General features: G+C 44.7%; 1 protein-coding gene across 1 annotated transcript; it reads left to right on the forward strand.

Annotated features, from left to right (window-relative positions):
• The first annotated feature begins 9867 nt into the window (after positions 1–9867).
• On the forward strand, positions 9868–14622 carry LOC131687723 (uncharacterized). The gene is made up of 2 exons (XM_058971817.1): positions 9868–11388; positions 11443–14622. The coding sequence occupies exons 1-2, from the start codon at positions 9868–9870 to the stop codon at positions 14620–14622; spliced, it is 4701 nt and encodes a 1566-aa protein (XP_058827800.1).
• Positions 14623–14992: the final 370 nt, after the last annotated feature.

Consider the following 14992-nt stretch of genomic DNA (forward strand, 5'->3'; position numbering starts at 1 on the left):
TTGAAACGCAACAAATTAACCTAAAAATATTGATTCTACGATATTGCTTTCTTAAACTACAGCAAAAAATACAACAGGCGAAACTGTATTTTGTTTGTTTATTTAAAGTTTTGCCCTCCACGTTCCATGCAAACAAACTGGGCGATACTTTTTTTTTGCTAGCAGTTTAGAGGCGAAACTGTTATTTTCGTATTTTTTTTATGATTATCAAGCTGATACCAGCTGTAAATAGTAACAATGATCGCTATTGAAAAAACACGGACGAAATCGATGGTGTAGAACGGTAGTTATTGTAAAAAAACGTAAGGGCGATACTTCAATGCTGATAGGTGGGACCGAAAAAGTAAACCAATTGAAATTGACAAAATGATAGTATCGCCAAAGGGGCGATACTATCATTTTGTCAATTTCAATAGCAAAAACAAATTTTAATTTAAAAATTTCAAATACTTTATGAAGTTTTGGGTTTCGATCACTGAATCATGCAATCTATGATGTAAAAAACACAATAGTTCTTAAATAGGAAATAAAACCAAGTCTAAAAATATTCACTGTTGATTTTCTTTGAATGGTATCACTGCTAGTAGGGGAAAGAGGGTAACAGTGGAACTATGAAAACGTATTGTTTTCATAGTTCCACTGTTACCCTCTTTCCCCTATCACCCTTTTCAAGAAAAAGCGTTGATTTCTTAGTTCTCAGTCGCGTTGGAAATTTGAGTAAAGTATAAACTTCAAATCGATTCAAAAAAAAATTTCGATTTTTTTGGCTCAGTACAATATATAACCCCTTCAGGAAAATTCAGTTTTCCCACCACACTTCAGATATTTTATTAACAGAGCATTAACAATAATTCGTTTGTATGTCTATTTTTTGGGCTATTTTTTCGCTTTCCCATTGATTTGGTTTGAGATTTCTAGCACTGATGTTGTCCTATGCTGATTTGAGCGATTCTCTGAGTCCTGCCACTATCCCATGTAGTATGTGTTATCAAAAACATCGCGAAGCATCAAGTTCTAAATGTTCTCAAACGATATAATATCCGAAGAGAATGATAAGAGTTATAAGAAATGTCTCATCACACTGTTAGGTGGATTAAAAACGTTTTTAGATTGGTCCCACTGTGCAACGGTACTCCAGCTTTCTCCCTGCTGGGTGACGACCTTTCCGTCGGCAACAACAGCGTCTTCGAGTGTCTGCCTCTTTGGCCCGCCTGGTCTTCCGTCTTCTGGCGTGGTACTTGTCCACTTTGGAGTCTCGGAAGCTGATGTTTTGTCCACTCCAGACGGCCTCTCTTTCCCTTGCTTCTGAGGGGCTAGGAAGATAGTAGCCTTAGCCGACGCCAATGCCCGCTCAGCTACATCATCTCTCCGCGTTGCCGTGTCGTATTAATTCACGGCAGGCAGTTACACCTTCCGGATTCTGAATTCTCCTTAATGTCCTTATGGACATTGTTTTGTACCACTTCACTGCGTGGCTGCCTATATAGCAAGCCGTTGCAGCGAGATGAAGTCAGGAAATTACAGCAAATGCAATAGCCTGTAAACAGTACACTATACTTATCTGAATGATCCCCCGATTGGCAATTGATGCCCACAAAATATTCAAAGAAAAACAGTATTTTAACATGAAATTGAAGGTTTTAATTTGCACTGTTTTCACATAAGCTACCATATTCACTTTGACAAAAGCAATTTTAATATTTTCATAATGCTATATTGTACGAACCAGATATTAAATCATAGTTTAGATAAATGAGAAAGGCACAATTGCGCCTCTAGGTGGATTGAAACAGGTTTTTTCACTAGGGGCCGTACACAAATGACGTAGCTTTTTTTCGGCGATTTTTGACCCCTCCCTTCCGCCCGTAGCATTTGGTCACAAAATTCTAACCTCCCCCTCGTAAATAACGTAGCATTTACCTACCCCCTCCCCCTCGTCCCATGTAAAGCGCCCGGTGATGAAAAAAATTACATGTTTTTCAATTATTTTAAATACATGTCCTTTCAAAATGTTTGACGACTTTTATCAACATTTTCATTATAACAGCAAATTACGTGCAAAATAAACCCATTTCATCACAAATATAGTGTTGATAGTTTTGTTTTGAATTTTATATGTCAAGGGGAGCATGAAGAGAAGTTCTCTCAATCCTGCAGCGGCCAATGATTCTAAGAAGCATACGTTCATCTAAATTACTAAATTTTGTTTGGTTGAATCTGAAGTGAAAATTTAATTCAGCTTCCAAACTAAGTCTACTAGTTAGCAACATTAGCTAACGAATGTAGCAAGTTAAATCAGCATACAAAATCTTTTCGTATTTTTGCGAACTTGAAATATAAAATCTGCGAATCGTAAAATTTACCTCATGAAAAACTGCATCAAAAGTAATTTGTTTGAATTTAAATTCATTTCTCTTGGGAATGGAGGATCATTAAATTGTTTTCTCTAAACAATGGGTTTTAAACATAATGCTACGTCGCACAACTTCTGACCCTGCCCTCCCCCTCCTCACACTTCGTCACAAATTTGGTATACCCTCTCTACCCCCCAAAATGCTACGTCATTTATGCATGGCCCCCTAGTCATCGCATACTTTTGCATATACCAGTTGCGCCATCATCGCAATTGTGACGGGGGCGAGGGTGCTTTCACCAGGTTGGCCTAAATATTTATTAGTTAAAATAGATACTGTTTCAATGTTACGAATTAAGACAAAATTTGCCGCTCTCATGGCTCGTTATTACCGTCTCTGTTAACCTTCCAGCAGTCGCGCTAGTGCACTGAGTGCACGCTGCTCTAAAAACCTAGCGAAATCATCTTAGAGCAGCTGCGGCTGCTCATTCAGTAAGCCATTAGCGCGACTTCCGGACGGTTAAAAGCATATGCGATTTTTGTGATAGTTTAAAGGAAACTACCTTCTACTGAGTTTATTTAAATTTACCTGATTTTATTACAATCTTTCAGAAGATAGTAAAAGTTGCAGCATTTAAAGTAGTAACCAAAAATTTATTTTACTACACTTCGGTAATGTCTCTGATATTACCTATCTTTATTTTTATTTCTTGAACCTTTTGATTTTACGGATTTTTCAGTACTTGTCAATAATATTCAATTCTGAATCGGCTAGTGTATAAATCAAAACCCATCGAACAACTTCAAAGTTATAACCGTGCAAGCCTTTCTTAATTTCGGAACATAGAAGAACTTTTAGAATGGTACCCAGATATAGCAATAAGGCATTATTAATGTCAAAAATGAACTTATCTAGAAGATACATAAGCAAAATAAAATGGGGATGAACAATATATTTACTAACTTCAACTATTTTTTGGTAAAGTCTTTGTTATATCTCGTTTCAGATTTTGGCGGTATGATTTTGGTTGGTTATTATTTCGGTTAAATCTTTCTTGGAGCATTAATTCGTGAGCAGCAATATCCATTTCTTCCTGAGTCATCTCCAACGCCTCTTGCATTTCCAATTGTGCACAGTGTACGAATACGTGGTCGCAGTATTTTCCAAGTCCTTGCTCCTGTAATACCTAAAATGTGAGAAAATGTGAGAAAAATTAGTAATCATTTTAGCTAGACACGCGTAAATAACTAGGTAACAAAATGTAACTATGTAATGATTATGATCTGCTTTTAGATCTTTTTGTACACACACAACTCAAGTTTTAGAATTCAACAATTTTATGGATAAGGAAAAAAATATTGTCTTACAAAGAGTTTCCAATAAATCGATTTGGGTTCCCGTACATACATTAAACAAATATAAGAATTTTCCACTGTTATTGAATTTTATGACACGTTTCATAAGGCTACCAGCAAACATCCACGGGTTTGGTCCTATCTTTATAAACAAAAACTACAAGGGGCAGCCCTATGGGGTTGCACGAACTGTAGTCGTAGGACTATACTACTTAATGTCAAATATTTATTTTCTTAGTACTTAGTGTGTGGGAAAAAAACACACGGACCGGTGAAAAAAATCAAATTTTAGACAATATAATCACATCTCATGTATAGACCAAGCTTTCTAGTTGCTCTCAAACAGATCCTGAAAGTTCAAACACCCATGGATAACCCCAAGTTTGTAGATGTGTTTCGATGCCACAGAATTGTAAAATGGTTAATATTACGTCATGAAAATTCAATTCTTCCGTGACGAATTTTTTTTTCTGCGAAATGCCCTGTGTGTATGCAATGCTCATGATTTGTTGGGATATTAGCATTGATCGAAAAATGCTTTCCAACGCTGCGCATTGCATACGTACAGGATATTTTGCAGGTCACCAGAAGCTGTTCATTTTACCACCGCCACATGTTCATTTTACTCACTCGCTAACATGTCTCATTTTTGGACATGTTTAGAAATCAAGAATCATGTTTGAAAAAATGTGTTTATGACGAAGTATTTTTACCAGATATGTACAAAACATGTCTAACAAGAAACATATAAGGTGATTGTAATATCTCATTCACTTATTAGTTAGAAAATAATGACTTTGCTTAACGTGTTCATTTTACCGCCAGTTCCCCTACCTACCAACACATTCGCCCCAAACATTGAACCCAAGCGCACAATGCAAAATGAGTCAACGCTGATGATGATAAGTAGAGCGAAAGAGACAACTAGTACCACCATGACACTATTAGCGCGTTTCACCAAAATTCCACGCGGCCTTTCCCGATTGAAAGGAACGGCCGCGCTTAGCCCATCTTTCATAATATCGTGATTTTGCATAGCGAAGGGCTGAATGATAACACATTTTGTTCCAAAAACAGCCCTGCGTTATACAACACTTTGTGCAGGTTGATTATACCAGTTGCAAGTGGGGCCAAATTCAGCAAGTTCCGTAAAATTCCTTTTAAATTACAGAATTGATAAAATTGCTTAGATGAGCTAAACTAATTAATCAAATCCTGTTTTAAAAACTGTCCTTGCGTTTAAACCAAAATGGGAAGCTTATTACTACCACTACATTACTTAATTTCAAGCGCAAATAGCAAATACATGTGCTAGTTAAACCAAAAATTTACTGGCAACATTACAGCGGCATTTAGGAAGCAGTTGGAGCGGTCGCCTGTTGGACGACACAGGTTAGCGTCCCTCCACAGCCAGTGTAACGGACTTCTCACTCAGCTACACTGGCTGTAAAAACACAACGCAGTGATCTGCTTCGCCAGCCGTTCAACAGGGAACTGAGCGTGTCTGGCCAAGTCCGTTCTTTAAATAGTCGATGATGACGTCATTCATAGAAGCGTAGCGCGCTAGGTACACCAATCTGTCGTACAGGGCTTGGGAAGCGCTATCTTCTGTGTGTTAATGCGCGATATTTTGACAAGGTTGTATATTATTTAATTTTTTAATGCTATGATATCAAAAATCTTTGGGTTTATCTATTGGAATCCATTCTTAGAAGTATTTCGGGGCGATTCGTGCAAAAAATTTGAAAATTTATCGTGAGATGGCTGAATTATATGCGTTTAAAATTGGACCACTTTTCGTTACATACCATTTTTGTAGAATTTGCAACGTGCACCCCTATATCGAAAACAAAGACGTAGTCCTACGTCAAAAATATTTGTCTACTTATTTAGTTCTTGGCATACGAAAGATATAAAAATCAAGTATATCCGCTGCATGTTTGAAAATATTTCATTGACGGAATCGAAAGTTATAACGATTTGAACGCGGTATGCGGTCATAGATGGGTTTTCTACCAGATTTCGAGCACGAAGCCATGTTTGTGGATTGACTATTTAGATCGTTTATAGTGTCACTGTTTAAAGAAAAACCTTACCACTTAAGGCGAAAGGTTACAGGATCGGCTGCGGCGCTTTCTCGAATTTTTAAAACTTTTACGTGAAAGATATCAACAATCCCTCTCGTGTAAAGTTGCGCAAGGAATTAAGCTATTTTTTGGTATAACTAAAATTTTAAAATTTTGATGATTACTCACGGCTAGCATTTTCTAGTTCGAACCAAAATAACTCCGATATTTTATTCAAAAGTACCCCATATTATTGCATAGGATTGTAGCCTGTTTTGTGTAGAATTTTTCGTTCGCTTACATTATATAGCTACGATGCTTCGTTTACGAGTTATTCATATTTTAGTAAAGTTGATGAAACACCCATATTTGCAGCCGCATTTCTACCAAATGGCGTATGTCCATTCTAACTTCAGTGAAAATGAATACAAAGCGCACGCGCATGCATGATGTCGGTTTTGTGTCAGACCGCACTAAGCGATATTACATTGATACAGAGGAAAACGTGTACAAAGATTAAATCTTTACATTCTTTAAGGTATTATTCGCAATGGATTTATTCCATAATTCATGCTAATGATAATATTTTTCAAATCTGGCGCAAATGAAATGTAGCTGAAGAAGAAATTTTTGATTCATTCCTTTCATCATCTCATCTTTTGAGATTTTACTACTTAGTCCGGTCTGACTTCACACCGATCATATAGCACAATGGTGAAACAGGTAAGAAATCACAAATGTCGGTTAGCCGCATGCTACCGCATGGTTGCAGCCACGTGTTTCCCGATTGATGTTGGTTTGAATATTTCATTCTTTCCGATATGTTATTATAGTTACTAAATTGCCTGGGCGTTCAATAATAAGGGATGCCGTTGAGCTGGAGCTTCCATACTACATTGTCAGTAGCTTTTCGCAAGTTCTTGAGAGGTGAAAATTTAGTTACCCACCCACTAATGAAGAATAAATAGACGATAAACTGCTTGCCGGGGAAATAAACGCACAATTCAAATGTTTATTTTTACCAGGCTGCTGATGTGTGCTTGTGAGAAATATAGGTGATTTTCCGTAAATGTTTGGGAGCAAAATTCTTCATTCTATTCTCCCAAACCTTTACACAAAATCACATTTTGGAAAGCATACTTCAGCATAGTATGCATATGTATCATTAGTCGATTGTTCGATCTAGTAAAAGCTTCTGCTAAATCGAGAGAGATTTTGAAAATGGCTGTAGTTTTTAAATGTCCGTGTTTGTTTTTGCAGATATACGTTTCCCTACGTTCTTATTGCTGGCTTGAACCTTTCGAATAGAAATTCGTTCAGTTTACTCTTCATATAAAATAATGAGGGAGTAGTACACATGTCCCGTCTATAACAAAGGTGATAAGCTGGATTGTTGCAAGTACCAGTCAATCACATTGCTGAATGCCATCTACAAAGTGTTCACCGCTGCCCATAGAGAAAAATGGGGAATTCAGAGCAGGTTTTACTGGGGCATGCATCACAACAAACGAAATGTTTTCGATTCGACTAGTCTTTCAAAAATGTTGCAATTACAACGTGCCATCTGTTTATAGATTTCAAAGCCGCATATGATACAATCGATTGAGATCACCTATGGGATCTAATACACGAATATGGGTTTCTAGCTAAACCGACATATTTGATTAAATCGACTATGGATCGAGTGATGTGCTACGTCCGACTATCGGGGACACTATCAAGTTCTTTGGAAACTCAGGAAGGACTATCTAATGTTTAATATCTTCGGGAAAAAATGCGGTAATAAATGGTAATAAATATGTACACGAGAGCAAGAGGTTCGAAGGAAGAAACATTACACCTTATGCTCATATGCTCGGTTCTAAACCAAGAGGCGTGATATAGGATCATGTCAATCATCAGTTCAACACTCTAATAATCAGACCTCGAAAGCGAAATTTCTATCTCGTTACATCTTAGCAGTTTAGAAAATATGGCAAACTACTATTTTTTTGGGCTATCTAGACTACTGTATTACTACTACTGCATTTAGATGCGACCAAAGTTGAATTTTGTACGACTAAAAAGTCGGTGCAAGTACTACAAAACACTGAAAATTACAATTATGTGGAAGAATTTACATCTATCGTGAATAACCATGAATGATATAACCTTAAATTCAGTTAGGTTCACTCACTCGGAGCCGATAGTTGTTCTCAACACAAGCTCCGCGTTTAAAACCCAAACTTTCGTCCGGTCCACGCCACCCATATAGTTTCCGAAGTTCGGGCTCCGCCTCCCGGTTAGTATACCAACTGGTTTCCGCCCGGTCCGTTACGTGAGTGCGAAGTGCCGTGTATCATCAATGCGAAGGCTACTCGAATTTTAAGCCGAAAATCCAAATCGACTTTTCCACCGATACCAGGAGCACAGACTCCGAAGGAGTCGAGCGATAGCGCGTCTCCATCAAATCAAAAGTGCAAACCGTGGTCAACCCTCCGCCTCCACCACGAGCATTGGTTTGAACAGTTGCACGTGCGCGCGCGAATTCAAACCGAAATAGTGTAATCGGCTCCATAGGTGCCGGCGGTAGTGTAGTGCAGTGTAAAGGGTGCATTTTGAAAGAGCCAACCTCCGCCCACCTGACAACCCATAAACAACCAACCTAATGGGGGAACCTCCCCCTCTCCCCACCCCGGGGAGCAGCGGCCCATCCTTGAGTCGGACTTTGCCAGGGTACTTAAACTCTGGCGATATAATCGACAAGCAGACTCTGCTACTGCGAGCGAAATCATTGGACGGTGATTCCGATGCCCGACTGACGACTAACCCGTTCACGATTTTGAAATCGGTACAACGTGTGTTAGGATGCGATCCGACAAAGGTGGTTTCGGCCACAAAAGAAGGTAGAGGGACCCGCTATGTCTTAAGGACGACGTCGAAAAAGGCATATAACGCTCTGATGAGTTTGAACGAGCTGATCGACGGGCAAAAAGTTGAGGTGGTTTCTCATCCCACTCTCAACATTACTCATGGTGTCGTTTACGATATTGACACCAAAGACATGAGCAACGAAGAACTTCTTGACGAGCTGAAAGGTCAAGGAGTCACAGCAGTGCGTAGGATCACCAAGCTGCACGAAGGAGTAGTGAGCAATACTCCTCTGGTGGTGATATCTTTTAGTGGCTCTACCCTCCCCGACTACATTTACCTCGGATTGGTACGCACTAGCATCCGGCCCTACTACCCATCCCCCATGCTGTGCTACCGCTGTGGCAAATTTGGGCATGGCACTAGGGTGTGCCCCAACAAGGAAACTTGCTTGAACTGCAGTCTGAACCACCCATCAGCCAAAAATAACCCATGCACCCAAGTCTCGAAGTGTATAAACTGCAGCGGAGAGCACTCAACAAGAGCAAAAGAGTGCCCCAAATACATGGAAGAGGTAGCCATCATTAAAGCGAAAGTTTCACTAAACCTTTCCTTCCCCGAAGCAAGAGCTCTAATAACACAAAAGCGCAAAGGACCAAGTTACGCCGAACAAACCCAGAAAGGCACGGAATCGAAAGACAACGAGAAAGATTCCACTATCGCTAAACTGAAGGCGGAGCTCATTAGGCTAAAGGGCGAAAAGAGCAATCTGCCAAAAGATGACCGGGACGATGAAATATTAAACCTAAAAAATCACCTGGCGGAGGCTGTTCGCCAGCTTAGAATTGCCAAGCAACAACTCACCGAGGTAAGCAGAGCTAACACTTCACCGAAAGTAGAGCAGGGAAACGTAAACAAACTAAACCCGATCACCACGATATCGACCGAATGTAACGTAGTAGCCGCGAAACAACAGCGAGACCCCCGACTTCGTGACGAACGAAAGCAGCAAAGAAATCGTAGCCGAGCAGGCGATGGGGATAAATCCCGAAGCCCTATCGGAAACAAAACAGAGCCAGCACCACCGAAACAACAACGGACAACCCGAGCGAATTCCCGCAACAACAGCCCTTCACTATCCGGACATTTGAACATCTCAGACACCGAAACGACGCAAAACTCCATGCCCCAAGCGTCTTTCGTGATGTCCGACTAGCCATACAACGATCATAGCAACTGGGGATGCCAATAAAAAACAACGAATTCAACAGCAACATAAAACGCAGCCCGCCTGTGTCGACCCTGACCGGGGAAGTTCCGGATACGTCCGACGCACCCCCGGCGGCTGTTGACACAGGACCATTGGAGCACCAGCAGGGAAGTACCTTTAACATCCCCATTAGCATTCGATTTACGCATTCACCATCCATCTCAAGCCAACCAGACAGAAATCCAGAGAATCCACCAACACAGCAATCCCAAACGACAGGAACCACGACCGCCTCCAACGCCCCGCATCTTGCCGGGCCCCAGAGTAGGCGATCTCCCCGCCTGATCCCAAAAATGACACCAGTATCAGGAAAACTAAGCAAACAGCTCCACTGCAACGAGAACCGGTTCAGGTCTCCCGATATCCCCGCACCTGGCGGACCACCGGGAAGAACTCTCAGCCGGGAAACTCCTACTCAACAACAGCAACGAGTACGACGAGACCTCAGCCCGGTTCCCGGTTGCTCTTGGCATCCGGTACGTTTTAGACCATCCAGGAAACCAGTAGTCACCAATCGTGACACCCACTTCCCCGCGCCGGCCCTGACCGGGGACGTTCCGCCTTACAGCGATGCTCCCTTGGCGGCTGCTGGTGCGGGAGGCCCGGGCACATCCCGGGTAAGTCCATATCAACATTCCAACCGACAAGAACAATTCAGCGCCACAAACTCTTCAAGGAACGATCGAACCGCCGACGTTTGGTTGACCACACGCTTCAGAAAACGATACCAAAACCTACCCGCAACGAAACGCACAAAAACCACCGACACAACGCCTGCGGACCCCTTGCTCTACCTCCCGCGGTCATTGGAAGGGACGTACGCCAGGCCACCCATCAACAACTGCAACAAAAATTACCCCCTCAACACAAACAAAGCGCACGAAGCCGATAGCTTCCTGTCAAGGGAGAAAGCCTCTTCCCCTGCACCAGCCCTGTCCGCGGATGTACCGGCCCTCACCGACGAGCCTTCGGCGGCTGCTGGTGCAGGGGGCCCGGATCACCACCGGGTAAGTCTAACCACACCCTACTCCCACCAAGACCAGTCGTACGGCTCCGAATCATTTCCAGGTAGCCCACCGCGCAGTCCCAACAGCGTCTCAATGACCAACAGCACCGGCTCAGAATATTCCACGCTAGCCGTCCAGTGGAACATCAACGGCCTAAGGAACAACCTAGGGGACCTACAGAACATTATCGCCGGCACCGAACCACTTTGCCTCGCCATTCAGGAAACCCACTTGCACACCGGCGTTGACCCCACCCCATGGTTCGGAAACAGATACGATTGGGAGACAGCCAGAGGAAACAACAACCACCAAACCATCGGATTGGGCATCAAAGTGGAACTCCTGTCGGTGCACCTCCCCCTCAACACGGAACTAATAGCGGTCGCCAGGAGGATATCAACCCCCATCCGCTGCTCTATTGTATCCATCTACCTACCACAAGGGGTTACCAACATACGAAGCCAACTAACCAGCCTGATCAACCAGGTCCCCGCCCCATTCATCGTCATGGGGGACCTCAACGCCCACCATAAGGCCTAGGGCTCGGGCAAGTGCTGCCACCGAGGTAACGAGATCGTCAAACTCATCGAGGAAATCGACGCCGTGATACTAAACGACGGTAGTACCACGTTCATCCGTGGTAACGCCTCCTCCGCCCTCGACGTCACCTTCGCCTCCAGTTCCATCGCTGGGATATGCGGCTGGTCCACGTCCAACGATACCGCCGGGAGTGACCACTTCCCCATCGTGCTACGCATAAATCGCCTCCAACTTAAAACCACCCGACGAAGACGTTGGCTATATGAAAACGCCGACTGGGATGCCTACGACGCTGCCATACAGTCCCACCTTGTTCGAGACCGTACGTACTCACTGGTCGACCTATCAGAAACTATCGTCAACGCAGCGAAAGAAAACATCCCCCGAACAAGCGGGGTACCACCACACCGTGCCGTGCACTGGTGGAATCCGGAAGTGGCCGCTGCCGTCAAAGCACGCCGGAAAGCTCTCCGCACCTTACAAAAAACGCCGCCCAATCACCCCCTTCGGGACCAAAGAGCGGACAACTTTAGAACGCTCCGAAACGCTGCGAGGAAAACAATCCAAACGGCTAAAGAAACCAGCTGGAGGAACTTCGTGGACGGTATCCACACGGACTCCTCAACCACGGAGCTGTGGAGACGGGTCAACGCGCTCAGTGGCAAACGTCGACAAAATGGCTACTCTTTAGCGGTCAACAACACCATCATTACTGACCCAGAGGAAATCGCGAACAAGATAGGCTGCCACTTCGAAACGTTATCCGCCGACAAAGCCCTGCCAGCCGCATTCGCTCAGAAAAAAAGCAGACTCGAAGCCTCCCCTACGACCTTCACGCCAGACTCCGCAGCCACCTACAACAGACCCTTTACCGGAGCGGAACTTGCCGTCGCTCTCACTAACGCACGAGGAAAGTCCGACGGCCCTGACAGGATTGGTTACCCGATGCTTAGGCATCTTCCGCCTGGAGGCAAAAGAGCCCTCCTAGACTCTTTTAACACTATCTGGGAACGCGGGTCCTTCCCAGAGGAATGGAAACTGGCCCACGTAGTCCCCATTCCTAAAAAATGCCAGGGTACCCGTGCCCCCAGCGACTTCAGGCCAATCAGCCTGCTGTCATGCACCGCTAAGACACTGGAGAGGATGGTAAACCGGCGACTGACTACGTGGCTGGAAGACGAGAAACTACTCGACCCACGCCAATTCGCTTTCCGGAAGGGACTCGGCACCGGGGCCCACCTGGGCTCGCTCGGCGAGGTACTAGACAGAGCAAGGTCCGAAGGCATCCACGCCGATATTGCCATACTCGACATAGCAAAAGCTTACAACACAGTCTGGCGCGAAGGCGTCCTTCAACAACTCCAACGATGGGGCATACAGGGGAACCTAGGTGTCTTCATCCAAAATTTCCTAACCAACCGCCGCTTTCGGGTATGCATAGGCGGCACACTCTCCGACGAATTCCGCGAGGCCAACGGAGTGCCACAAGGATCGATACTAGCCGTGACCCTCTTCTTAGTGAGGATGAATTCGCTCTTCACCGCGCTACCCGGGGGCGTCTATGTCTTCGTGTACGCGGACGACATCATTTTGGTAGCTCTCGGGAAGACGATCCCGCGCACAAGAATATCGCTGCAGGCCGCCGTCAACGCAGTCGGCCGATGGGCACTCGCCACCGGATTCAACATCGCCGCCACCAAGTGCGCCATTACACACTGCTGCAGCACATATCACCCAGCCAACGCTCGTCCAATCCGCCTCAACGGTACAGTAATTCCGTTCCGAAAGGAACCGGTCGTCCTCGGGATCACCCTCGACCGGAAACTGACAATGATACCTCACTTCCGGCGACTGAAAAAAGACTGCCAGAGCAGAAAGCGACTAGTCCGGACCATTTGCGCCCACCACCCCAAAAACAACCGCCGAGCAGCGCTTAACGTCGTGCGATCTCTTATCCACAGCAGAAACTTCTACGGGATCGAGATGACTTGCCGGAACCTAGACGGACTCTCCGACATCCTCGGGCCCTTATACCACGGAGCGGTGCGGCTAGCCTCCGGTCTACTACCGAGTACCCCGGCCGAAGCTGCCTGTGTAGAGGCAGGAGTTCTACCCTGCCGCTGGGAAACAGCCAGGGTGGCCTTCAGAAGAGCACTAAGCTTCCTGGAGAAAACTTCGGGCGACGAGTGCCCCCTTCTCACCACCGCCTCCAACCTGCACCAGGAGTTTACCAGCAACGACCTCCCACCCATCGCTCGTCTACACCGGGTGAGACCGCGGGCCTGGTACGACCCCGGACCCAACACCGACGACAGCCTTGCTCGCACTATAAAAGTTGGCGATCACCCCAGCAGCATACTAGTTAAATATAGACAGCTAATTAACCGTAGATATTCACATCACACTAAAATCTTCACCGACGGTTCCAAAGCGAACGACGGTGTAGGAGCGGGGATCAGCGGCTTGGGGAAAGGGCTCTCCTTCCGCCTACCTCCCTCCTGCTCAGTTTTCTCAGCGGAAGCGGCCGCCATCGCAGTGGGAATGATAAAAAGACCCACCGATACACCGACGGTCATCTTGACAGACTCGCTCTCGGTCCTGAGGGACGTCGCTAGCGGGACCTCCAAACATCCCTTCGTTCAGGCCATCGAGACACTTCGAGACCCATTGGTTACAATCTGCTGGGTTCCGGGTCACAGCGGCATCAAGGGTAACACAGACGCCGACCGATTAGCCCTCATCGGCAGACGGGCCCGGACCCGGCTCCCTAATGAGACTCCAACCATAGACATCATCAGGGAATTCAACATCAGCTTGCAGAACGGATTCACCAACCACTGGCGGAGTTCTCGAAATCACACCCAAAAAATCAAAGGGTCAGCCGACACCTGGACCGACCGAGACAGCCAGAGGGAACAAAAAATACTCTCCCGACTCCGCGTGGGGCACACACGAGTAACCCACGCACACACCGTGTCCAGCGAGCCCGTCCCAGAATGTGCCTCCTGCAACACCCGGCTCACCGTCGAACACCTGCTGTGCAACTGCCGAGAACTGGAGGACCTACGGCGTCAGTACGGCCTGACTGGTTCGATACGGGACACCCTATCCAACGACCCGGTTCGGGAGGAGGCACTCCTCCTCTTTCTAAAGGACGCCGGCCTATACGACAGCATCTAAACAATAAAATGAATTACGCAAACAAAATGAAATGTAACGTATAATTATGAATTGTAATCTCGCTTTATTTCATGGGCGAATGACCTATAGGTTAAAGCCCCAATAAACAATAATAATAATAATAACCTTAAATTATTTGTATGTGAGCGAAACGTTTCTAGAATACCGTTGAGAGTTTCTTTTGTAAGGAACAAAGATATCTTCACAATACAATACATAAAATTTATCTTCACTGGATTTATTATGAAATTAGTATGTATATGAGTGAGACATTTCTAGACTATTGCTGATAGTTTTAACTCAATGAGCTATTATATCTTCATATATAGTTCAGAAAATTTTCTTATTTTCAATTCAGATTTGTTATTTG

Source organism: Topomyia yanbarensis, chromosome 3, assembly GCF_030247195.1.
Source record: "Topomyia yanbarensis strain Yona2022 chromosome 3, ASM3024719v1, whole genome shotgun sequence".
Taxonomy (NCBI): domain Eukaryota; kingdom Metazoa; phylum Arthropoda; class Insecta; order Diptera; family Culicidae; genus Topomyia; species Topomyia yanbarensis.

Coding starts and splice junctions, on each gene's coding strand:
- LOC131687723 (XM_058971817.1), top strand. CDS start 9,868: ATGCCAATAAAAAACAACGAATTCAACAGCAACATAAAACGCAGCCCG. Junction 11,389..11,442: donor TAACCAGCCTGATCAACCAG/GTCCCCGCCCCA, acceptor CATAAGGCCTAG/GGCTCGGGCAAGTGCTGCCA.